The 27373-nt window shown below is 36.5% G+C and overlaps 1 protein-coding gene across 2 annotated transcripts; it reads right to left on the bottom strand.

The window, feature by feature from the left end:
- Window positions 1-319: 319 nt before the first annotated feature.
- LOC110464136 lies at window positions 320-26190 on the bottom strand. 2 transcript variants are annotated; one of them, XM_021519202.1, is made up of 12 exons: window positions 26096-26190; window positions 19842-19902; window positions 19147-19227; window positions 15693-16357; window positions 14771-14816; window positions 10673-10732; window positions 9846-9905; window positions 9272-9331; window positions 8367-8474; window positions 4357-4540; window positions 1085-1306; window positions 320-860 (listed from the first exon to the last, which is right to left on the bottom strand). In XM_021519202.1, exons 1-12 carry the CDS (start codon window positions 26110-26112, stop codon window positions 826-828), a joined length of 1599 nt encoding a protein of 532 aa, XP_021374877.1. In that variant the 5' UTR covers window positions 26113-26190; the 3' UTR covers window positions 320-825. The 2 variants fall into 2 exon arrangements, with proteins under 2 accessions (XP_021374877.1, XP_021374878.1); XM_021519203.1 differs by having other exon boundaries at window positions 4363-4540.
- Window positions 26191-27373: the final 1183 nt, after the last annotated feature.

Below are 27373 nucleotides of genomic sequence, written 5' to 3'. Positions count from 1 at the left end.
TATTTATTCTGGAAGTTTATCATATGTACTTATTTTCATTTTTCCATTTGTTATGCACTTCATATACATCTGATGAGAATGGGAGATATTTAGAAATGCACAAAATTCACCGAGAAAGCTGAAAGTTACAAAAGGCCAAAAGGTGAAACTTTACACCATGCAGGCCAGGTTTGAACATTTTACTGTAATGTTTGTTTTACCTTCCATGTGGGGAGGATATCAAATGCATCTCGACTGTTATAAAACTCAATCAATTTTCATTTAGATGGTGTCCCTGAGAATTATTTCTTATATAATTTAAAATTTGTTTCAAGTAATACTTTGCTTAAGCTTTTGGATAGCGTTTTATCCTTTGATATCTAAGGTCAAGGTCACTTACTATAAATATCACATGTTTAATGAATGACAAGCTTTTAAATAACTTGCAGGTAATTAAAACTTTAACAGTTTTCAAGCTGATGCTGACGCTCACGCCAGGGGACGCTATAACTCTCTGTTCTTAGAATAAGCGAGCTAATAAAACATTGAATTCATCTGCATATACACGTTGCATATGACCTGTCAAGTCATCTGGTCCCATAAAGTCCTTGTCTCCCATAAAGTCAACATGTTGTTATCTTGTGAGCTGGGTTTTGCTGCACGTGTGATGTGTAATATAGGCCTGGCTTGTGTTGTTCATGTCCTCCTACATAGGCCAGGCTTGTGTTGTTCATGTCCTCCTACATAGGCCTGGCTTGTGTTGTTCCTGTTCTCCTACATAAAGGCCTGGCTTGTGTTGTTCATGTTCTCCTACATATAGGCCTGGCTTGTGTTGTTCATGTCCTCCTACATAGGCCTGGCTTGTGTTGGAGCAATGTTATCTACAACAAGCAAGAGTAATTCTTATTTTTAACAGCCCGTCACCACAGAAGAGGTCATTAGGGTCAATAAGTGGCCAAAACAGAAATGAACAGGAGGCCCAGAGGGCCTGTATCGCTCACCTCACTTTGTGCCAGGCGAGGTAAAAACCAAATGCTTTATTACATACTACAGTCGAGATGTATTCTATATCAACCTTTTTAAAACATCATACTAATTAACTTACTTTCATTTTCTCTGGTCGTCTCCTTCCTGTTGACAGCAAATGTAGATTTCAATGACGAGGCACTTGTTTCACTTGATTTAGGCACTAAGACACGTTTAGTTGGGTCTAGTGGAAGCCAAATCCTGCCATCATTCTCATCATGATTTTTTGGAAAGACAACCTTGGTTTTCCTGGAGGACGCTTGTTTGGCTGACGAGATTGGGATCAGTTTCTCATCTCCAACTTTAAATAGAGAATTAACAGTAAAATAAAAAGTAGTATCTTTGATGCAAACATCAACAACAAAAGATTAGAAAACATCTGGAACTTCATAGAAAACAAAACAATCTGAATTGTGAAACTGTAGGTGTTAAGAAATGGTTATTACATGAATTGTTTAAGTGAAGGATACTCCAATCCTCTATGTAAATAACTGTGATAGGGAATCTTCAATGAATACGTATATTGCTCTTTTATTATTTGGACAATTAAAGGGACAGCTTAATGAAGTAAGATTTATTTATTATCTTGTCACCAAATTCTTTAGGATGATATAGTTTGATACTCCTAATGAACAATTCTTGTTTAAAAATTAACAAAAGACAATGCTTTCTTGGCATTTTTAATCAGTAATGAAGATATCCTTAACTGTATAACCATACGTTTCAGCGGCAGCTGTCGATTCTTGCTTTATGAACCCAACTTCTAATAATTCAAGTACAGGCATTGATTCTGAATCAAGAGCATTTATGAGTTATGTTTTACGTTTAAACCTATTGATAGTGTACTTCCAGATTACTGCAGGTTCAAATTCACTGTGCGGTACCCTCTTAGTGTGTGCATACTCTATTTCAACCTGTTTCTTTTTATTCAAATCCAGCTGTGAACATCTCATTAGATTTATATATTATGCTACTTATAATTCTTGCTTGCAATGTATTGTGTAGATTCAACGCATCAAGAACAAGAGGTCCATGGGCCTTAAACGGTCACTTGATATATTCATACATAGAGTTGATTTTGTTTTTAACACGAACAGAAATATTATTCAAAGTGACAAAAAACAATAAAACCACCTTATTCAATATCTAGCATACAGATTTAAGACTTAAAAGTATTTGAAACTAGCACCTCTGATTCTAAACAAGGAAAATGAAGAAATTTTAGCACACCCACTACTTTTGGCCCCACCCTACAGCCCTTGGGGGTAGGGCTGGCTCAAAATGTTCAAAGTATCAAAGTGTCAACTCAGGATTATAATTCCAAACAAGTTATTAACATGTAACATTCAAAGTATCATTTGCCATTATAAACCATAATTAATTTTGAAATTTCAGTCAATTCGTCCCTTTTTGGCCCACCCATCAGCCCTGGGGGATCAGTCAGGGCTCATATGTGCATACCATCAAACTGCTACCCAATACCGATAATGATAATGCTAACCCAAATTGGTAAATTTTTCAAATTGGGTCTTGAGAAGAAGATTTTTGAAATTTCAGTCAATTCAACCCTTTTTTGGCCCCACCCATCAGCCCCGGGGGTCAGTCAGGGCTCATATGTGCATACCATCAAATAAATACCATCAGATAATTACTTCCAATGGAAATTAAACAAATGTTAGTCCAAAATGTGATTTCCCTATATAAATTATAGTGAAGTTTACCTCCTCCCAAGGAGGAAACGTGAGACCCCAGGGTCATGAAATTCACAATTTTGGTAAAGCACCTTAAGAACCTTCCATCTATGAAGAGTGTTTGATTCTACCATATCTGGGTCTTGAGAAGAAGATTTTTGAAATTTCAGTCAATTCAACCCTTTTTTGGCCCACCCATCAGCCCTGGGGGATCAGTCAGGGCTCATATGTGCATACCATCAAACTGCTACCCAATACCGATAAAGATAATGCTAACCCAAATTGGTTAATTTTTCAAATTGGGTCTTGAGAAGAAGATTTTTGAAATTTCAGTCAATTCAACCTTTTTTTGGCCCCACCCATCAGCCCCGGGGGTCAGTCAGGGCTCATATGTGCATACCATCAAATAAATACCATCAGATAATTACTTCCAATGGAAATTAAACAAATGTTAGTCCAAAATGTGATTTCCCTATATAAATTATAGTGAAGTTTACCTCCTCCCAAGGAGGAAACGTGAGACCCCAGGGTCATGAAATTCACAATTTTGGTAAAGCACCTTAAGAACCTTCCATCTATGAAGAGTGTTTGATTCTACCATATCTGGGTCTTGAGAAGAAGATTTTTGAAATTTCAGTCAATTCAACCCTTTTTTGGCCCCACCCATCAGCCCCGGGGGGGTCAGTCAGGGCTCATATGTGCATACCATCAAACTGCTACCCAATACTGATAATGCTAACCCAAATTGAATTACTTTCAATAGAAATTAAACAAATGTTAGTCCAAAATGTGATTTCCCTATATAAACTATAGTAAAGTTTACCCCCTCCCCAGGGGGAAACATGAGACCCCAGGGTCATAAAATTCACAATTTTCGTAAAGCACCTTAAGACCCTTCCATCTATGAAGAGTATTTAATTCTACCTGGGTCTTGAGAAGATTTTTTGAAATTTTAGTCAATTTGACCCTTTTTGGCCCCACCCCTCAGGCCCCTGGGGGCTGGGGACCAAATCGGCCACTATTTTTGGTCAACATTTGGCCATGAAAGGTTTCCGTAAAATTTCATTGAAATTGGTTCATGGGTTTTGGAGAAGAAGACGAAAATGTAAATTGTTTACGGCCGGACGCCGGACAAAAGGCATTCGCAATAAGTCACTTGAGACTTTGTCTCAGGTGACCTAAACATGTTATGTGCAAAGCCAGACTCATAACTGACATGGTGGGTCAGTTGACACTGTGGTAACTGTTCTTGTTTACTTCTCACTAAAAGGCCTGGATATTGCACTATTTCGGTCATAGCTATTTTTATCACTTTCCGTAAAGATAAAACTGACCGTTGGCTTCAGGACTCAGGACGTATGATAATTTTCATGAGCAGAGCAGATATATATGTTATCAGTATCTACTGGATTTTCAGGCTGAATATATAGAATAAGGAAGTAAAAAGTTGATTCATGATATAGGTCAGTGTGGAGGATGTAATTCTTCCTTCAACAAGCCTGGTTTATGATGACAAATTATGTACCATTGGATAGACCCCCCCCCCCCCACACACACACACACACACACACGCACACACACACAAAAACATCCCACATTGAAAACGACTTCTGTATTCATAACTTCTTAAGGCAGCAATTTGTAGATAAATCCTATTTACCTGTACCTGCATTTGTCACTGAAGCAGACGAGGGTGGTGTTTGCAGCTCCTCTATTTCAGATATATTTGGCACCTCATCTCTATCCCTTTCCGATTTGCTGAGTGGATCTTGTTGCTCGGTCATCACAGTGTCTGTAACTCCCATGGATGATACGCCTCCTAAAGCCTTCTCATGCCCGGTTCCCTGTTTGACCAGAAGTGAAATCAAAGCGTTAAAAAGATGCTGGTTTTGTTTGGTTTGGTTTAATTTTGTTTAACGTCCTATTAAGGATCCCCGTCCCGCCGCCTAAAAATGCAATTAGGCATTGGGTTTTTTTCTACGGCATTGCTATTGCATAACCAAATCATTTCTGAACAATAACCCATACCTTACGGTAGTTTCTTCAGATTTTTTTGGGTTATAATGAAATTTTGATTTTTTAATAAAAAAAAATCAATGGAACAAAATAAAACAAAATACATTTTATTTGATGCAACAAAACAAAAAAACTGAGTAATTTTCTAACAATAATACTAAAACAAACAAAAATGCCCGTTACATGAATCAATAAAATTCTGAGTGCCAATGCAACACGTTTAGGACAAGGAAAAGAAAATACAGGTGACAAAAAGTAAATATCTTGTAGACTTACCTATTTTACCAAAAAATATAAATATACAAAAAAACTAAACAACAAGGTTACCGCGAGCGGTATATAATACGCCTGTCACACATTGAATGAGCAGTTGTTTGTATGATTGAAATATATGAAGTATTTGTGAGTAATTGATATTAAAAGAGAAATCATTCAACATAACTGGTAGATCAATGAGTGCAATACAACATCATGGAACGCATGCATCGCATTAATGAAACCAAGGGTAATAACTCCAGTAATTATGGTCGGATAATGGCGGTTATCGAACTTGTCCGTGGTTTCATGGTAATTAACCTTGTTGTGAAGTTTGAAGTTAATCCGTTAATAATTACTCGAGATATCGAGCGGACATCGTTTGCCCACCCGCCCGCCCGCCCGCGTGATAACATAATACGTCCCCGTCTTCGACGGGCGTATAAAAAAGAGAGACAACTCTTACATTTGAACCAATAATAATTCTAAATCCCAACTAGAATTATGTCAGTGTGACATTAAAGCCGCTCACCACTTTAAATTTAATTGCTTCAGTAAGATGTTGAGCATCAATATCTTCTATTATACCTCAGATATGTGTTCTGCATTCTGCTAATTGAAAATCAGGTCATGTGATGATGTTGCCTTTGGGATTTCCAAAATCAATCACATCTTAAATGATGCCTTAAAAACATTTCTCTCTCCTTTTTCACCCTTAAGTGTGACGCATTGTTGTAATTTTCATTAATAAGCATCCTCCAATGATGTGACATGAGCATTTATGTGCAGAATGGCAATCGGTGAATGGATAATAAAGAATAGGTGCATTTTGTGATTGTGAAATGAAGAATTAACAGTATGGAGAACAAATGCATGGAGAAAAGAGACATCGTACTCCTTTTATTTTTATTTATTATTTATTCATATTAATAATAATTATTTATATATGTAGTGACTTTATTTACTTTCATTGAATATACAAAATCTCACAAATGTTCTTGGAATATATTTGAATTATATTTCTCAATGCGACTTTACCAACGTAAGAGTTATTTCCCTTACACCAGATTGGATAATATTTTGACACGGCACAAATTCTTGTCAGACAGCAGTGGCAGTAATTGTGTCATGTTCTTAAATTGTTACAATTTTCATAAATAAATACACCAGAAATAGCATGCTGTGTTACAGAAATGTTTGATAAGCATACACAGTTCACATATCGTCTCGTCCCAGAGCCCTTACCGTTATCAACCTAAGCACGATATGTCATATTACATTCCCGTTTGAAACATCAAAATAGAGGTTATTCTTCATCACTAATACGGTTTATAAATATATATATTTTCTTCTTCCTTCTACAGACAGCGTCAATGCTTGACAGTCTTCACATGTGCTTTCTCGAATCATATGTGTTTCACACGCGTAACACTCCTCAGACCTCTATCCGATTTGCTAAAACGCTCAAACCTAGTGCACAAATTTCACCACCACAACACTCGTAGAATGCACCGTAGATAAACATTTTGTTTTCAGCAATTAGTTAAAGTATGGATTAAGACTTTATGTAACCCACACTGGCACTGGCGAGTGTCAGAGATTCTACTTTCTATTTACGATAACGAAACTATATAGCGGAAGCATATTTGCAAGACTAAATTACGCACCTCCAACCGGAAGTGGATCCGTCATTTCGTTCTCTGGACAGAATTAATTAGCCGCTCGGCTCTCGCCAAGAGCGGCATAAAAAGTCATATATACAATTTACAACATACAATATAGCACTTTTTATATATGAATATAATACAGTAGGCATTACCAACCAATAAAATTACTTCAAATGTAATAACCAATATAAAACAAAATTGCACATAGTGTATGAATAACATTATAACAAACAATGTACTTTACTGTGTCATAGCAAAAATGTCACAATGAACAACATTAACAAAGTTTCACATACTTTACACAACAATAATAAATTTCTACATAATAGGAAAATAACATACTATGTTGTGATATAAAAAAAATCACACTATATATACAACAATAGTAAACTTTTACATTCTGAACAAAACAATAATAAACTTTCACATTATGTACAGATAACAGCATACCATATTATGATCTACAAAATATCACACTATATAGCAATAATAAACTCAGTCATTATATACAGATAACAACATATATTGTGGTTTAACAAATATCACACTATACAACAATAGTAAACGTTTACATTATGTACAAATAACAACATACAATATTGTGGTATAAAATATCACATTGTAAAAATAACACTGTTGTATGTAATATAAAAAATGAACTTGAAATATAGGCCTTACATGTAATAACAAATATAGAATATAATCCTGACTAATGTGATGTATGAAATATTTCCCAGGCCAAAATGTCTTTCCTGTTGGGTATATTGCACAACCGTAGCCTAGTACCGCATTCCTTACAACCTTTCTGGTCCAGGTATTCAGATAACATCGCGAGTTCAACCACTCGTTTACCCTGCGACCAGGTTAAAAAGTTATTGGCGTATTCGTGATCACTAGTACTGGAGGGATCCTCATCGGACGTCAGTGTCAGCTCATCTGACAGTAAAATTGTCAGTAAGCTTAGTAGGGTCCTCAGTAGCCAGCGTCTCTTCAATGTGTGAACGAGGGTCACTTTGTTTCGTCGCATAGTCGTGGTCTAGCAGTTGATATTGGACATCGTTGTTGTTATTATTGTCAGATAATGCATTTCGTTTACATTTAAAACGGCCGATTTTAGTTATTCATGAGAAGTTGTTTCAAGTTTTTAAAGACAATTGACTCCTGTAACCTTGAATATGAGTGAAGGTCATTCATTTGAACAAACTAAGTAGCCCTTTATCTAAGCATGATACTGGCCAACTATCATCATCCTATGCCTTTTGGTTATTCAGAAGAAGTCGTTTAAAGATTTTGAACATATTTGATCCCTGTGACCTTAAATACATGTCAATGTCATTCATTCGAACAAACTTGGTAGCCCTTCATCCCATCATGTTACAGGCCTGATACCATTATCCTGCAGTTAAGGTAATTCATTTGAACAAACTTGGTAGCCCTTCACCTCAGCATGCTACTTTGCAAATATCATCACCCTAGGCCTATTAGTTATTAAGAAGAAGTTGTTTTAAGTAAAATATTGACGACAGGATGATGGACGACGCACCACCGCATAAGCTCACTTGGCCCTTCCGGCCAGGTGAGCTAAAAATGACAACATTAGTTTACACCCTATAAAGCAAATGATAATTTCAACTGAAAGCTAATTCATTCTATCTCTTTTCTTTATGTCACAAAAACATAGAAGACATACACGTGTAACAGGTTGTGTTCGTGTAATATCTATCAACATTACCTGTGGGTTTTTTGCTGCCTTTGTTTCTCCAAACAATTGATCATCGTCAACTTCAACCTCATCAAACAGCCTATCTTTAGATCCACCAGTTTGAAGTTTTGAGGAGTCCTGTAAAGACAGAGACAGATCATCATGGTGAAGCAAAGCAATACAGCTAGATTATTTACCGCCAAATCTTACACATATAATACAAAAAAATTAAAACACCTTAAGACATTTTCATCAATGAAAAGTATCGGAAGATCTGAAGAAGAAGATTTTTCAAATATTGGGAAATTTCCAATTTTTGGCCTAGCCCAAGCCCTCTAGGGTGGAGCAGAAACTTCATTTTTACAATTTGATATCCTCTTCTACCGAGGATGATCCCTACCAAGTTTGGTGGAAACCCATTCATTGGTTCTTGAGAGGAAACCAAAAATGTAAAAAGATTACGCAGGACGGACAGAAAGCGACCTGGATAGGTCAATTGAGCATCGCTCAGGTGATCTAAATGCTCAGGTGATCTAAATGCTCAGGTGATCTAAATGCTGTTAACTCAACTTTCATATCAAGATAGGTCAGGATTTAATACCGACAAAATCTCTAAATGGAATTAGAAAGGGGCATAACTGATGTCACAAGAGCACCGCGATCGAAAGCATGATACGCCCGTCAGACCATCGGAAGGGTATTGATATATTGGAAGCAAGTAGTGACATATGATATAAATCTGTTTACTGCCATCGTTTTGTTGGCACTAAGTATCTTGTGAGAAGTGATGTATGACAAACAGACAGGCGGAGAGACTGACAGAAACAAAACATAATCATAACACTGAATGTCCAACCAGTCAATATATAGATTGGGTATATCGTTCAATAATACACCTATGTTCCATTTTACAGATGCTGTCCTATTATACTTACTTTGTTATATTCCTCATGATCAGGAGGTGGTGCAGAGGGCTCCAACCACTTACGTTGTTGCTGAAAGTATGAGTAATACACTTAGTTATACAGCTGTATCATTTAACTCCAAATCTACTTTTTGTTTTCAATTCAGTGTTTCAAATGTTAATATTATGTAATAATTGTAAGAAAGATATTGAGATGACAGAACCTGTTTTCTTTGAATATCCAGTCTTTCAAATTAGACGAAGAAAGTAAATTAATTGATTTGTTGTAAGAGACTACCCTTCACCAATTAAATCACCAATTAACTTTACCGTTAATTAATCTGGTGCTAAAGGCAATGCTTTTCAGATATACAGGTATAATACTACAGATGTTCTTTCAACCAATAAATCACCTATTAACTTAATTTATTTGATGTTAAAGACAATACCTATTCCGTCTTTGCGCATTGCAGAGTTATCTTCTCTTGGGAGCAGGTATTGATTGTTACGTCACTTGTTTGTGAGAGTAACGTCATATAGATTGGGTATATCATTCAATAATACACCTGTGTACCATTTTACAGATGCTGTTTTATTATACTTACTTTGTAATATTCCTCATGATCAGGAGGTGGTGCAGAGGGCACCAACCACTTAGGTTGTTGCTGGAAGTATGAGTAATACACTTAGTTATATAGCTGTATCATTTGGCTCCAAATCTGCTGTTTGTTCTAAATTCAGTGTTTCAAATGTTAATATTATGTAATAATCGTAAGAAAGATATTGAGATGACAGAACCTGTTTTCTACAAAGAAAGTAAATTAATTGATTTGTTGTAAGAGACTATCATTCACCAATTAAATCACCAATTAACTTTACTGTTAATTAATCTGGTATTAAAGACAATGCTTTTCAGATATACTATAGATGTTCTTTCACCCAATAAATCACCTAATAACTTAATTTATTTGATGTTAAAGACAATACCTATTCCGTCTTTGCGCATTGCAGAGTTATCTTCTCTTGGGAGCAGGTATCGACTGTTACGTCATTGGTTTGTGTGAGAAAATTACATTGTTTTCTCAAAAATTTATGACGTTACTCTCACAAACAAGTGACGTAACAATCAATCCCTGCTCCCAAGAGAAGATAACTCTGCAATACGCAAAGACGGAATAGATGTTCTATCGCCCATTACACTTAATGACATACACAAAATACTCTACTGATACTAAATGGAGAAAATAACACAGGCTGATGAGTTAAGAAGGGTTAATGAGGTTGAGTAACATCAATATGTTATTTTTGAAGAAAAGAGATATAGGAGTTGTAAATTCCGTTAAATCACCAACAGTTACACTAAGTATCCTGTGAGTTTCTCACACCAGATAATATTACATATATGTATTATGTGATGTCTGCAATTCCTTACCTCATCAAATGGCACTTCAGGTTCAGAAGGCGGGTCAGTCACCGGGGTAACACTGGAGGACTGTAAGGAATATAAATATGACTTATTAGGTTGATTATCGCTAAAATAATAATACATCTTTTGTTGTCCTTGTTGTTATTAAATTTCTCTAATTTTGTCCACTTTTTTGTACCTATTCGATTTGAACAAATTTAGTCCAAATACAAATATATGTGTGTTTCCTGTTTCGGCTCCAAAAAAAATAGGGTAAGTAGGTAGGAAAAACATTTTTTTTTATTTTTTTATTTTATTTTGTTTTATGGTGAAGAAAATCTTCTGATTACCTCCGTGAATGTTAACAGGAGGCCCATGGGCCTTAACGGTCACCTGAGTTATGTAAAAACTGATGTTATCTATGTAATGCCAAATGAAAAAGAAATAATTTTGTAACAAAGGTAACTTGAACTACATGTAATACAAAAGTAGTGTGAAAGATCTCGGTAGTATATGTACTATGTACAAATAGTGGTTCTGTCAGTCAGCTGACAGGACATTGTCCCTTTAGCTAAGTGGTAGAGCGTTGGCCTCCGGAACCTGGATTCTTTGGTTCGTTCCCAGCTGGGGCACCTCATCTTTCCACTTCTTTCTTTCCTATTACAGTAGAACGAGCTGTTGGATTGTTTTGGGGGATTTATTTGAGTAAGGTTACTGGCTAAAAAGAAAACAGCTGTCCTATCAAACATCTAATATATTGATTCAGCAATGAAGAGTTTTTGTGTATTGTAATTTACCATTTGGAAATTTTGCCTCTTTTTATACCGAACATAAATAACATACAACTAAATGGTAAAATACAACAAAATTGTGAATTGACTACATCATCTAAATTTAACAAATTTTTGTGATAAAAAGGTCGCATATTTTGTTAATAATGTTAAAATTAACTTGATTAACGACAAACATACAAAGTGTTGGAACAATCAGGCCTTTGGCAAAGTTATCTATAATATAACACTATGGATGTGTACGCCATTATTTTTTAATCTTTTCCAGTTTATTCTTCTTGAAATAATAATTTTGCTTCTGTACATGTGTCAGACATTGCTTTTTGCTTTTTCAGGGATAGATACTTAAGTCAATGAAGCCTGCTGATACAAAATTGTGAGGTGGAGAAGAATTCCAAGATGGCCAAAGCCAAAACTGTCATAGTATTAAACTGTCAAAGTTATAATGTCTATCAAGTTTCAATGATTTCCAGTTGGAAATGAACCAAATATACCCAAAAGTATCATTTTTCTATATAAGTGTAGTAAAGTTTACCCCATCCCCAGGGGATAAAGTGCTTTAAGACCCTTCTATCTATGTAGATTATTTGTGTCCAGCATATCTTGGTCTGGATAAGATTGTTTAATTTAAGCCAATTTGACCCCTTTTAGCCCCGCCCCTCAGGCATTGGGGCCGGGTCCGGGCCGAAACTGTCAATGTATCAAACCGTTGTTTCATAGTTATAATGGCTGTCAAGTTTGAATAATTTCCATTTGAAATTGAACCAAACATACCCAAAAGTATAATTTTCCTATATAAAGTATAGTAAACTTGGCCTCCTCCCCAGGGGCAAACATGGGTCTGGGGGTCATGAAATTCACAATTTTGATATTAAGCACCTCAAGACCCTTCCATCTATGACAAGTATTGGTTTCCAGCCTATCTCAGTCTCAGCCTCAGGAGAAGATGACTGTTGAAATTTCTGGCTATATGACCCCATTTGGGCTCCGCCCCTCAGGGATGAGACAGGGTTAAAAATGTCAAAGTATCAAACTGTAATCTCATAGTTATAATGTAAATCAAGTTTGAATGATTTTGAATGAGCAAAATGTACCTAAAAGTTGGATGTTCCTACATAAACTATAGTAAATTCCACCCTCTCCCTAGGGGGAAACGTGAAGCTCTAGGGTCATGAATTTCACATTTTTGATAAAGTACCTCAAGACCCTTTCACCTATGAAGAGTATTTGATTCTACCATATCTGGGTCTTGATAAGAAGATTTTTGAAATTTCAGTCAATTTGACCCCTTTTGGCCCCGCCCCTCGGCCCCTCGGGGTCAGTCAGGGCCAATATATGTTCAAACCATCAAACTGCTATCCAACACTGATAATGCTAACCAAGTTTGAATTAACTCCAATGGAAATTAAACAAATGCTGATCCAAAATATGATTACCCTGTATAAATTATAGTAAAGTTTACCCCCTCCCCAGGGAGAAACGTGAGACCCCAGGGTCATGAAATTCACAATTTTGCTATAGCACCTTATATTAAGACCCTTCCACCTATGAAGAGTATTTGATTCTACATATTTGACCCTTTTTGGCCCCGCCCCACAGGCCCCTGGGGGCTGGGGACAATATAATTCACAATTTTAGTCGACCTTTGGCCATGGAAAGTTTCTGCAAAATTTCTTTGAAATTAGTTCAGGGGTTTCGGAGAAGAAGTTGAAAATGTAAATTGTTTACGGGTCCGATCCAGGATTCAGGAAATATCCTCTCATGGGATCTATATCCAGAAAATTAGATCTATAGATATCATGCGGACCCAGGAATTTACTGATCAGATATCCTCTCATGGGATCCAGGTATATGAGCTAACTCATCATGTCCAGATCCAGGATTGTCAGAAATATGCTCTCATTGGGGTCCTGTTATTTTGATAATTGGAAATTTCATCCAGCCGTTGGGACCAGGGGCGACCGTTTCGCTCCTGGGGGGATATATTTGCAGAAATCCTGGGACAAGGGGTGAAAGTTCGCTCCTGGTAGTATAATGTCAGTAATCCGTGAGATTTCCATAGCTAAATATATATGTGTAGCATGATATAGCACCCAAGGCCAAACCTTAAATGTAGATAATCATGAGATGTATATTATATTTGTGTATTGTTTATTTCTTCTGTTATGTGTATAAACATGTGTATGCTGATTTATAAGACATATACAACAATGTTGGTCATGATAACATTGCATACCTATACAGTTAATAAATAGCATTTATTAAACTGTATCATATTGTTCTGGTTGTTTATAAACGGACGCACGACGACGGACACAAGCTTAAGGCAATCGCAATTATATAGTTCACCTGAGAAATATCAGATGACCTAAAAATATGTATTTTTCCTACTGCTTAATTGACACTAATTTTTTAGTAATCCAAACTCCCCTGATGGTCACCAGTGTTACATTCTCTTTTGTAATTGCTGATGATTTCTGTTCTCAATTACAACTGCCACCAGTTCAAATTAATTGAATAACAATTGAACTCCTAGACTACAAATGGTCACACTAATTTACAAATCCCAACCTATATCATAACCACAATTATCTATGGCTACTTAGATTAGTTACCATCTCCATATAAAACTCTGACACTGACCATGAGCCAAGACTAATAAAATTTATAGCAAATTATATGCACACTTCTAACAATTAAACAGCTAATAAATGCATAACCGTGACTGTGAAAAACCAATAAAATGTATTAGGGTTGTCATGAAAAATAGGGCCGGTCGGTAAACAGGAAACTGACAGGTACGTATACATTTTCATTTGGCCGTAAATAACATAAATTGTATATACTATCATTTTAGCTGCATACATGTCAAAGCTTTATATTCCTCTTGATACAAATTATATAATCAATAAATAAAAATCTACGGTCTTTACCAGTATCTAGAACTTTTGGACAAACAGACAGGCGGAGAGACTGATAGAAACAAAACATAATCATAGCACTCAATGTCCAACCAGTCAATATTTAGATTGGATTACAGATGGTGTTCTATTATACTTACTTTGTATATCCATACGGAAGTGATATAACTCATTTACCCCTGAAGACACATTTGAACTCTTCTAATTCAAAAGTTGGAATAGTTCATTATGAAATTTCAGGGGTGAATGAGTTAATTAGGGAAGGTGATACTGTACATACGGGAAACCATAGTGCAGCGGGACAGGGATCCTTAAAGTGTTGTAGATAAAAAAAATACATACTTTCCTCAGCTGAATAATTCAGGTTTTAACAAATACAACCTGTAGCATGCGAGGCATTCATAAGTACTTACAGTGTGGAGTGACTGCAACTTCTCATCAGCCAGCTGCAGTCCGTTCCTTAAATAAAAGTAAATAAATACAAGATATACATTAAAATGTAAAGACTGACAACTACTTTGCTATTTAGCAATTTCTTTTTTAAATACATGTCACTCTTATTGGATTGGTTTCAGGTAAAGAAAACTGACCAATTACAAGGCTTATACTGTATGTTCCTTTGAAGAGGACAGAGCATCTACTCAGGGCTCACATTAAGGAAAACTTCTGTCGCCAATTGGTTTTGCTATGAAAATTTTGTGTTGCCAAACTGAGATTTTATGTCGCCCAATTTTTGACGAGCTCACGACTTTCAGGGTATTTTTCAGATAAATGATTTTAATCCACTATATGTAGTAACATCACGCTGCTACACAAATCCCTTTATGTGTACTTATATTAAATATCAAACTAGTTTAATATGTATCATCCACATGGCGGCATGTACATACAGAGCCTTCAATTTAGTCATGTTAAAGTTACATAATGTAATGTTAGTTACAGGCTAAATGCAGGATTGATGTGACGTTGAATTGATGCATTGTTGACGTGACATCATACCATTATTATGAATTCATAAGGGAATCCCCATATTAACTTTAGGTTGAGACTAAATTTATAAGACTTGTTTATGCACAGGGGTGTAGGATAGGGAAATTCCACCATTGGGATGTTCAAATTTGGTAAAACCTTTCAAGTGAAATTTCAGATTGATCCCTTAAGAGGTTTCAATCACGTTCAAGTCTCGTTTTGATCTCGTGCAAGGGGATTTTGTAATATTTGACAAAGTATGATCAATTTTAATATCAAACACGCATCTGAAAAATGTGTCAAAAATCTGGAGGTCTGTAATTGATTGTAGAATTTTTTCACAAGAATTTAAACAAAATGATTTACCATGTAAAAACCAGGAACCTGATGACTTTTGGCGAGAAATCAGGATCTGAATCCATTTTAATTGTGAATTGTTTGTGGCAGCATTTGCTGCGTAGATTTCCAAGTAGGTCTTCGATGATCTTCGACTCAACAAATCTGATTTTCTCCAAGGTTGACACCCGTCCTAGAAGGATTTCTATTGCCCATCCGTATGTGTAAGGGAAACACAATGGTTGACCGTAGGTTTGCTGTAGCACATTCAATACTTCCACTTTGACTATGCTATTTAACTCTAGCTGAAGTAGATGCCCCAAAGCATTCAGGACATCTTCAGTCAGTTCATAATTCTTGCTGCGGTGCGAATCCAACAGGAAAACGTGGTTTGGTTCGTTGCAACCAATGTTGGTCAACAGTTTGCAATGGGCTTTCAATGTTTGTGATTCTCCTGTTAGTATCCAACACAGGAAATACTTTTTGGAACTATCATGGTTTCGTTCCTCAAGCAGTGCATCACTGTAGGATATCATAGAAATAGAGACATTCCCGCCGGTTATTTCAACCACATTGACATGTTTGTTGCCAATATTTCCTAGCTTTTCTTTCAGTTTAAGCAGTGCGTACGTAATAACACCTTTGTTGAATTTCGTCATTTGTATATTGTCTTGGATTTCTTTAGGAATAATTTCCTGCAAAAAAAATAAAAATTGAGTTGGTACATAAAAAGCTGGTCCTAACTTCTTTTTTATCTTGAGTAAGAATTGTCAAACTTCTCACAATATAACCGATAAATGAATTCAATTTGATATATATCTTTGTGAATGCCTACTAAGTTTCAAAATGATTTAATGTAGAACTGTAATTTGGTATACTTCACACCATCAACCAAAGCAATATGACAGAACTATTACAGAATAAAGGAAACTGAAGTCCTTAGGCTAAGATACACTAGTACTCATCCAGGCAATTAGGCATTCTTTATAGTTCTAGTGATTATACAATTATTTGACTAAGATGGCCTTTACCCCACCCTGCCAAGAGGTCAAGCTTCCTTGCTAATATAGTAAGTTGCAAACATTTTTTTTTTTAAAGGAATGAAATCTAGAGTACCTGTTCAGTTGCATCAGACAATGGAAGAACAACTTGTTCATGTAGTGGGACAGCATTGCAGGACTAGCAGTGTTTTAAAAGAAAAGCCCTTCGGGCACTGGTGAGCTAAAAATCAGTAATGTGATGAAGTATAAAGTTGGTAGAATCTATTTTATTACAGCCACACACCCAATGGTCAAATTTTTCTATACATACAATAAATGAGAGGATAACTGTGTGGATATACAGGGCCACAATTTATTTTTGAATCCCACTGGTAAATTGAGCCAATTTTTACTAGTCCATGTGCAAATTCCACTAACCTAATATTATTCAATAAGATAAGCAATATCAAAATTTGACTAATCAATCCAGCTAGTGATTTTTAGAACCACTTAGTCCAACTGGAGATTTCATTAGTCCCAGACTATCAGCTGGCTACCCCAGGGATCAATACAGGTTTAAGGGGAAACTACCATTTTTTAGATTTGGGGGAAATTTAAATTTTGATACAAGGCTCTAGCGCCATGAAGGTAAAAGATAAATGTTTTGTCCTACATACATGTGTGTAGTATATTTCAATTTTTAAACAATTTTAATGTTGAGACTGTAGAACTATTGTTTAAATTATGTAGAGAAAATGTATATATATGCAGTATTATACATTTTAACTGTTGAAGTTTAAAGAAAACATATGTATAGGGGAAATACTTTGAAGTTAAAACAGCAATTTTCTTGTTGAAATCAGGGATTTCAAAGAACAGGGGAATTTTCTTCTGTAGGGGAAACTACCCATAAAAGGTAGTGAATCAAGTCTACATTGATCCCTGCTACCCTTATCGTGTAGCCCTGTTCGCTGTTGAAAGAGCAGCATGTGAGGTCTAAATGGATCACAATACAATGTTTCAGACCCGCTGTTTATACAAAATTGGTTCCCGGCTTCACCAAAAGGTGCTTCATCCCAACTTTAATCAAAATCCTGTCATTCCTACAGAATGTTTCCCCTATTGGGCTCCAAGGAGGGCCACACTCACTGTTTATACAAAATTGAGTCCCTTTCGCCCAAGGATGCTCCAGCCTAAATTTAGTCAAAATCTACTTGGCAGTTCAGGACTTAAGTGGCGTTTTAAAGGAAAAGTTGACAGACGGCAAACGATGGAGGACAGATGATGCAGTATGGCATAGACTCACCATGGTCCTTCGGACCAGGTGAGCTAAACAAGAGGCCCAAAGGGCCTGTATCGCTCACCTGGATAATGAAGCAACCATGGGAAATTATTCTTATTACATCAAATCCCTCCAATGGTACAGAAGAAGAAAGGTTTTAAAGATTTAAACCTCTAATTTCCCTATTGGGAACCGCAACTCTCATCCGTCAGGGGGTCCAAACCCACCGTTTATACAAAATTTAGTTCCCTTTGCCCAAGGATGCTCCAGGTTAAATTGGGATAAAATCCTGTAATTCCTATGGTAGAAGAAGAATTTCAAAGGTTTTTACCTCTTTTTCCCCTATTGGACCCTGTAGCTCTACCCACAGGTGGACCACACCTACCGTTTCAACAAAATTTAGTTCCCTTGATCTTAAGATGCTCCAGATCAAATTAGGATGAAATCTCTTAATCCCTATGGTAGAAGAAGGATTTTAAAGATTTTTACCTCTTTTTCCCTTATTGGGCCCCACCTCTTTTTTCCTTATTGGGCCCCACTTCTCTGCCCCCAGGCGGGCCACACCCACCGTTTATACAAAATTGTGTCCCCTTGGCCCGAGGATGCTCCAAACCAAATTGGGATGAAATCTCTTTATCCCTATGGTAGAAGAAGGGTTCTAAAGGTAATTACCTCTACTTCCCTTATTTGGCCCACCCCTCTGACCCCAGGGGGGCCACACCTACCGTTTATACAAAATGGGTGCCCTTGGACCAAGGGTGCTTCAGACCAAATTGGGATGAAATCCCTTAATCCCTATTGTAGAAGAAGGATTTTAAAGGTTTTACCTCTATTTCCCCTATTGGGCCCTGTCCCTCTGCCCCCAGGGAAGTCTCACCCACCATTTATACAAAATTGAGTCACCTTGACCCAAGGATGCTCCAGACTAAATCAGGATAAAATCCCTTAGGTAGAAGAAGGATTTTAAAGGGGTACCTCTATTTCCCTCTGCCCCCAGGGGGGCCACACCCATCATTTATACAAAATTGAGTCCCCTTGGCTAAAGGATGCTCCAGACTAAATTAGAATAAAATCCCTTAATCCCTATTGTAGAAGCAGAATTTTAAAGGTTTTACCTCTATTTCCCCTATTTGGCCCTGCCCCCAGAGGTGCCACACCCACAGTTTATACAAGATTGAAATGTCAGAATGAATTAAAACATACAGAACTTCTTTGTACCAACCGTTTTACTTGGTCCAGGGTTCCCTGATTTTGTTTTCCTAGGTCGTTCGGTGACATTTTTCGTTAAGTGATCGGTTTCTTGCTGTATTGGAAAAAAAATACATTTGTTAAAGGTAAAATAGAATAATATACAACATTTTTATAGCGTCCTTAATAATCAGTAAAAATACTCTAAAGCGCTTCACAACACATTATTAATAGTATTAGTTATTGAAGATAGAAAAAGGCATCTAAATCACTATCATGAAGACAATTATTTCAATATGCATAAATATGTACGGATAAATGAATAATATAAATTTAAAGAGTGATGTGTACATGACGTCTGTGCAAAGAGCCAAATTATAAAATGCAGACGTGAAGAGGGGGGTCTTTATAATCCTTCTTGAATTTAGCCAGGGTTTTAGATTTTGGAAAGATTCAATCACATTTTTTAACAGAAAAAATAATTTGCCGTGCATTGATGCATGTTTTCAATGTTAGCTATACACAAATACATATTGTAACTGATTTCTGTAAAAGACCAACATTTGTGTACGTGTGAATAAAAAGCTTCTTTGGTAAAAAGACCTTGGTGAACTAAAATTGACATATTGGGACCTCATTTACATAATTTCTGGTGTAAGATATGAATGGCAACACTTTTTTGTAATCAAATAACAAACATTAAAATAATTTGGGCAATGAAGTACTTACAGTTAATGCCCGTATTCCAAGTTCAACTTTAGCAGCTGTTGTACCACACTTTTTCTCGTTTCTGGGAAAAAAATGTTATGTTCAGTTAATTAACTCATCCACCCCTGAAGACACATTTGAACTCTTCCAATTCAACGGTTCAGGAACAGTTCATTATGAAATTGCATTGGTGAATTAATTAATTTATCAAAAACATCCAAAAAGTTTATAATTCAGGGATTAATGCAGGAATAGAAAGTTGGTACCTTTTTTTTGAAATAGTGGGAAATACATAATGTAGACATACGACTCTCCAGCAGGAAGGGTGGCCATGCCACAGGCCACTGAGCCAGGGGGAGAGAATGAGAGGTTGGATTGGATGATTTCTTGAATTTTTGTTTCTCACTGTTCATTTGAATAAAGCATTTGCATGATAGTTTTTGGTGCGCTATGGTATTTATTTTTTAACACTCCCATCGCAGCGTGGCGCTGCCAACCATTTCCATGCCAACCATTTCCATGTCGCAACCAATCTATCATGCGCAACGCCACTTTGAAAAAGAAAACTCAAAACAAGAGTTATAATCGATGTAGTTTAATTTTAAATAAATAGCATTGTTTAATAATCTTGACATTGCATTATTATTGCTCATTTTCTTGCCCTTTTCTTAATCTTTATCAATTTTTTTTTTATAATCACTATACATTATTACAAAAAAATGGTCTGACACAAGAAAATGGATAATTTTAGCAGATACTTAAAGCTGACAGTGCAACTTAAAAAGCTTTCGATTGAGATTAAAAAAAGCCATTTCAAAATATTTTTTCTGGTTTTGAGATCTTCCCGGTCTCTTCCAACTATCGTTGAAGTGCTGACATTTTAGTTTGGTCCTTGCTTGCAGGTAACAAGTATGGGTCTCGCTGGGTATAAAAAGCACATTACCCGTCGAACCGGTTATCATTTGTTCCAACGTGTGCGCAAGGTGACACTACTATACTATATATATATAACACTTTCATGATTTTTTACTGGCATTTCGTATCAGATCAGTTGAATAAAATTAAAATGGAACACATCAAAGTAAGCAATTATCTAAGAAAAGTGGAAATAGTAGTAAAATACGACGAATCAGGGTGCACGATGCATTAAATTGATTCGGAAGACAGTCAGTTGTAGAATGATAACCGGATAAATAGGCAATTGTATCTGGTAGTATTGGGTTGTATTGGGTAATTCAGCGATTGTATCTGGTGGCATAGGGTAAATTGATGTACAATACATTGGGTAGTATTGGGTAAATTGGCGATTGTACTGGGTAATATTGGGTGTAGTGGGTAAATCGATGTTTGAATTGAGTAAATCGGTGATTGTATCTGGTGGTATTGGGTAAATCAATGTACGTATTGGATAGTATTGGGTAAATCTGCGATTGTATCGGGTAGTATTGGGTTGTATTGGGTAAATCAGCGATTTTATCAGGTAGTATTGGGTAAATCGATGTTTGTCATGGGTAAATAGGCGATTGTATCTGGTAGTATTGGGTAAATCGGCGATTGTATCTGGTGGTATTGGGTAAATAGGCAATTGTATCTGGTAGTATTGGGTAAATCGGTGATTGTATCTGGTAGTATTGGGTAAATCAATGCATGTATTGAGTATACTCCCATAACATGATAGGCCGCTGGTCGGCCTTTTTTCCATCGTATATGATTTTGCCAACTGCGACCTTTCATTTCCGAAGCACTAATTCTTTGATGCATTATGACCATTTAAATGTATGTAAACATGATATACTCTTTCTTTATCCGAACTTTGAAAATGTGATCGTCAGCATCGGGAAAATCAGCTATGGGCAGTTAGAGGTTACGCGGCGCCTGTCAAAAGTTTTTCGCCATGTAAAACCTCTAACATCGTTAGAGTAGTATTGGGTAGCATTGGGTAAATCGGCGATTGTGTCTTGTAGTATTGGGTTATATTGGGTAAATCGGCGATTGTATAATCAGTATCTGGTAGTATTGGGTAAATCGATGTTTGTTTTGGGAAGTAAGCTTATTGGGTAAAATCAGCAATCGTTTCGCTGCTTAGTTTTGCTCAGATGACATCGTTGTAAGCTAACTAGTAGCTTGTGGTGATGTATAATGATCCTTTCTTCTAATGTATGCTGTACACACGCGTACTTATGAGACTTCTCGTTGCTATATATATAGTTATTTACATTTACAGGTTCATTTCTTTATCTGGTAGGGTTGGAGTATTCAGCTCCCACTGTTGATTCCTCTCCTTTTAAAATATGATGGTTAAAACATGTGATTTTCAAAAGCATGGTCAGTGCCAAACAGTCAATTTGTTACATTGTTCACTTTTGACTGGTTAGACTTGCAAACATATATGTAACTAATAAAAAGATGGCTTGAATTTTGTCGGGTGATTTTTCCAGTGGCTGTTGAGCTGTAACTTGAAGGTGTTGAGCGTTGGAGAGATTACTACCTCCTCTGTTAGAGAGTTCCACAGATTTATCACTCTGTTGCTGTAGAAATTACCATATTTGTTCAGTCTGCATGGTCTTTTGAATAGTGTCCTGGAGTACCCTGGTTCGGTTGTCTTCAGCTTCATGAAATAGTTTGCCCTTGTCAAGAATGTCCATGTTGTTTAGTATTGTGTAGGTTTGAATTACGTCAACACGATATCTCCTATATTCGAGAGTTGGGAGTCGGAGTTGTCTTAGGCGTTCTTCGTATGGTGCGTTCAGAGTTGGAATCCTTTTGGTAGCTCTTCTTTGGATGTTCTCGATTGTAATTTTGTCGCGGATCAAAAATGGTGATGTAACTGTTGTCGAGTATTCCAGATGAGGTCTAATCAGCGTTTTGTATAGATTTAGGAACATTACAAGCCTCATGTATGTAAAGGTCCGGAATACTGGTTGTCTATATATGGACACTTAGGTCTTTCTCGTGTTCCTGCACTCTTATGATTGGAGATTCTTTTCCATCTTGAGTTATGGTGTATATATGGTCACCTTGTCTCTGTCCGAGCTCCAGGTGTTTGCACTTTGTGGTGTTAAGTTGCATGAGCCAGGTTTTGGTCCAATCACACATATGATTTATGTTGTCCTGTAGATTTTGGCGGTCTGCTAATGTTTCATTTTTTGCAGAGAGTTTTGTGTCATCCGCAAATAGTTCGATCGTACAGCTTAACATATCAGGCATGTCGTTAACATAGATCAGAAACGGTATTGGTCCTAAAACACTCCCTTGAGGGACTCCCACTTGTGACTGGTTTCGGATTTGATGTTGTACCATTGATCGTTACTCTTTGTACCGTATTTTCCAGGAAGGCTATATCCAAAACTTTTCCTTCAATTCCATACTGTTCTAGCTTGTGTATCAGGAAACGGTGCAAGACCTTGTCAAAAGCTTTAATTTACTGAAATCCAAATATTTAAGAACGCCTTCGAGATACACCAATTTGAGAAATTCTTAGCTAAGTACATACTTAGCTTAAGAATGGAAAGTTAAGAATTGAGAATTAAGAAGTTTCGAGATTCCGGGGCCACAGATATATGACATATATGTTATCACCAGCTTCCAGTCCTTTATGCCAGTTTTCCAGGGATTCTAATAGTTGGGTAGAACAGGATTTCCCCGGTCTGAACCCATGTTGGAGATGGTCTGGTGTGAATAAGTTATTTATGTCCATGTGGGTTAGGATTTCGTCCCCTATTAAACGTTGCATTATTTTGGATGGTACTGACGTTAAACTTATTGGCCTGTAGTAGCTATGCCCAACTATTTTTTTTTAAACCAAAAGTGATTTATTTCTCGTCATTTTCCTAGAGACTACCATAACCTGATTACAAAACAGCAATCAGAACCATGTTATCTTCAAAATTGGATTTTTACGAATTTTTTGAAATCGTGAAATTTCACAATTGTTTTCTAGCATTTTCCTGAAAACAATCAAAAAAGCGTACAAGGTCAATAACAAGGTATATATGGGAGAATTTGTTTTCTCTTTTTTTACCACAATTTCAGAACCAATCTATTCTATTGTAAAATGAAAGATTTCAATGCTAAATATCACCCCTCACTCCGGAGATGATGCTAAAATGTTACTTCACAAAGAGTTACCTCCCCTTACAAAACACAATGAATGACATTAATAATCTCATTTAATTATATATATTGATGCACCAGTCTCAGTGGTAATTACACATCTTCTTTCTTATCGTTCGCCTTTACACTTGAATACCAGTCTCCTCAACAAATCTGGTGGTCTTCTGTGCTAAGGGCATCCACTGGTCCACATAGCTTTTCTTTGAGTGGTAACGTTAACACTCACTCACTCACTCACTAACTGTTGGTGAATGCCATATCTTATCTCTCATGATCAGTGCCTGATGGATCTTCCATGACTGTAAGAGGTGTGCAGTATCCTGCTCTGCTTCTCCACAAGGACACATTGGAGATGAAACAACTTTCATGACTTTGTATAGATGTTGATTGAGTCTGTTGTGTCCTGTCGGAAGATGGTAGTTTGGTCAGATCTTGTTGGTGGTAACTGTCTTGTTGCTGATGGGTGTTGAACAGAGATTTGATGATAGTCTTCATCTCTGTGTAGCAGACTGGATTTTCTTCCTGTTATTGTTCAGCACCATTCTTTGCTAATTTATCGGCTTGTTCATTACCCCAAACTCCACAGTGAGAAGGAATCCACTGTAGAACTGTTGTCAGACTTTTGATGGTGTATAAAGCTTGTTCAAGTTGAGGTTAAGCTTGTCGTTTGTCAAAGCTTGTAGCACAGAGAGGGCATCAGTCAGGAATACTACTTGAGTTGTGTTATCAATTTTGTTTTTGATGGAGTGTGCAGCATGAATAAGGTCTTCTTCAACTTAGTAGTTTGAACAATGTAGGCCTGTTGGTATTGCTTCTGATTGTTGATCTCAGTTGGGGTACTTAATGTATATACCAGCCCCTCCTTTTATTGTGGCATTTGCTTACCCAGGAGTCTGAAGGGTACTTGTCTTCAAGCATACTCATTGTAATTACACATGATCTGATATGTTTTAGTCAGATAAATCATTAAAATAATATTTAAAAACAAAAAATTGTATTTGTACATGGTGTATGATCTGACAAGTTTTATTTATATAAAAAAAAAAAAATGATATTGAAAAACAAAAGCATGTCATATCAATTAGATATGTTTAATGTAAACTATGTACAGACCAACCATTGTATAGTTTTTGTATGTCAGACAACACTGAAACTCGAAATAAATTTAAATTTAGGTCTATTCAATTTCTAACTGTATCAGCGTATGTAAACTAAGTCAAGACTGAGTGACAGTAACTTAATTTAAAAGTTTAATCATTTAGAAACAAGTAAATAGTACCGAAATTTATACAAATATACATCATTTAATGTTTAAAATATATACAGAAAACAAAGAGAACAGATACCTTTACACGATAGGTAAACAACCGTTAATGCAATATCCTTCTAGCGAGTTTTGTCTGGTACAGGTGGGATTTGTTTACGTTTTCGAGGCGAGGTGTCCGCCATATTGGATTTACCGTTATACTACCCCTTGGGATTTCAACAGCATTTTTCATACCAAGAACGGTTTTGACAGATTGGCATATATATATACTTATTTTAAGGGATAATTACTGAACATTTGTATATAATTTTGATGGATGTACTCGGTTTTATAAGGAAATTGTCGCTTCTGCAATATTTCACAATCTCCGCTCCTTGCGTTTCCGCCATGATATTTGTAATATAGACTGTAGTAAAGTGACGAGGGATATCGAAGATAAAATTCCTACCATGTATCCATTTCTATAACATGGACAAGCACGATAAAATCACCGTTCTTCCGATGGTATAAAAGTGTGACGAAATTTTGGCGCGACGCGAAAATTCAATTGGAGTTATCTCCCCTTAGCTTGGGCATAGCTACCTGTAGTTACCGGGGTCTTATTTTGGTCCTTCCTTGTAGACTGGTGTCACTGTTGCCTCTTTCCAAGGTGTTGTCAGTTGGAAAGAGGTAACAGTGACACCAGTCTACAAGGAAGGACCAAAGAAAAGACCCCGGTATGTACAGGCCAAATCGTGTTGGGTTGTATTTGTAAATCGACGGACCCGACCAGTGTGTCTTCATAATCATGTTTGCATACCACAAATTTGCTGTAAAATAATTGAGAGTCATTTATCGAACAGATTTTCAACTAAACAACATTAATGTTTGCCTTTTCGCGACGGAAAACACCCACCTATTTGGTTCCGCCATCTTCGTCTGTCTGACGTAACCGGGGTATTGTGGGATATTGCATCTTGAAATAGTTATTTGGGAATTCCGATTTTGTCAGAAGTCCGGATTACGTAATGTATGTGGTTCCGGATTGTTTCGCCCCAAATCCCGTTCGCCCTAGGTTGTTTCGCCCCAAATCCCGTTCGCCCTAGGTTGTTTCGCCCTAAAACAATTTTTTTAGGGCGAAACATTGATTGGTATTTTCTTTTCATTTCTATTTGTTTTAAGTCACAAATTTTAAAAGTCTTCCTAGTCTTCCATATCATTAAAATCATTTTTATTAAAAAAAAAATCTGTTGTTGTGGTGAATTTTGGCTAGAGTTATCTCCCTTAGACCGATAACCGCGCCGACAACCTGGATGTGACTTCTCGGCGCGGTCTCTAATATCTTGACATACAACAGACAACACGTGAGTGATTTTCCTCCAACTTGTTACTTGATTTCAGGAGCTAAGAGCAGTTTGACAATTGGTGTCATAAGTGCGATACAACTCGCGCTATTCGCGCTATTTTGACAAATTTTGTCAATTCTTTTCCAGATATCTTTTGTACCTAGCTTGCTGGTCCCCTCTTGCTCGCCACGTGCGCTGGCCATTGTGACCATTGCGCGAATAACGAGTGAGAGAATTTGGGACAGTTCTATTAGTTTATTATTGTTTATTTAATTATTATTAGGGGTAATTCAGAGTCGGCGGTGTTCACTGATGTTCTGAAATTTATATTTAATTTAACTAAGTTTATTTGTTACTTTGTATGAACTCCGTTCGCCTTGTAAAGTGGGCCGCCCATATTGGCGGAATACATATGACAGGCAAGACTTGAGTATCATTAGAATTAGGAATTTTTATACTGTAAGGAAATTATTATATGTTTAGTTAGGTTAATATTGCATTAGGTTAGAAATTAGTTATTTTAGGAATTAGAAATTATTTTGTAAACTGTAAATCGTATTTGTAATCGTTTGCATTTTATACGGGACAGATACACGTGTCTACTTGTAGTAACGTTAGTATACTGTCCTTGTGAATCATTTTTAATTGCTTAATTAAGTGTGTTGACTTATTTCTTTGTTGTAACTTTTTTATATTTTATAATGGCTACCATAAATGTACGCTCAGCTACAGAAGTTGAGCTTTGCACGTTGGAGGGTTTATATTAAGGTTCTAAGATAGGAGATATACAATGTCAGCAAGGCTATTAGATAGGAGATATACAATGTCAGCAAGGTTCTAAGATAGGA

Source organism: Mizuhopecten yessoensis, unplaced genomic scaffold (genome assembly GCF_002113885.1).
Source record: "Mizuhopecten yessoensis strain PY_sf001 unplaced genomic scaffold, ASM211388v2 scaffold10965, whole genome shotgun sequence".
Classification (NCBI taxonomy): Eukaryota; Metazoa; Mollusca; class Bivalvia; order Pectinida; family Pectinidae; genus Mizuhopecten; species Mizuhopecten yessoensis.
The sequence above is the reverse complement of the archived record's forward strand: the minus strand, read 5'-3'. Positions and strand labels throughout refer to the sequence as shown.

Coding starts and splice junctions, on each gene's coding strand:
- LOC110464136 (XM_021519202.1), bottom strand. Junction 8,475..9,271: donor ATCATGAGGAATATAACAAA/GTAAGTATAATA, acceptor CTGTCTTTACAG/GACTCCTCAAAACTTCAAAC. Junction 861..1,084: donor GACGACCAGAGAAAATGAAA/GTAAGTTAATTA, acceptor TGCTTGTTGTAG/ATAACATTGCTCCAACACAA.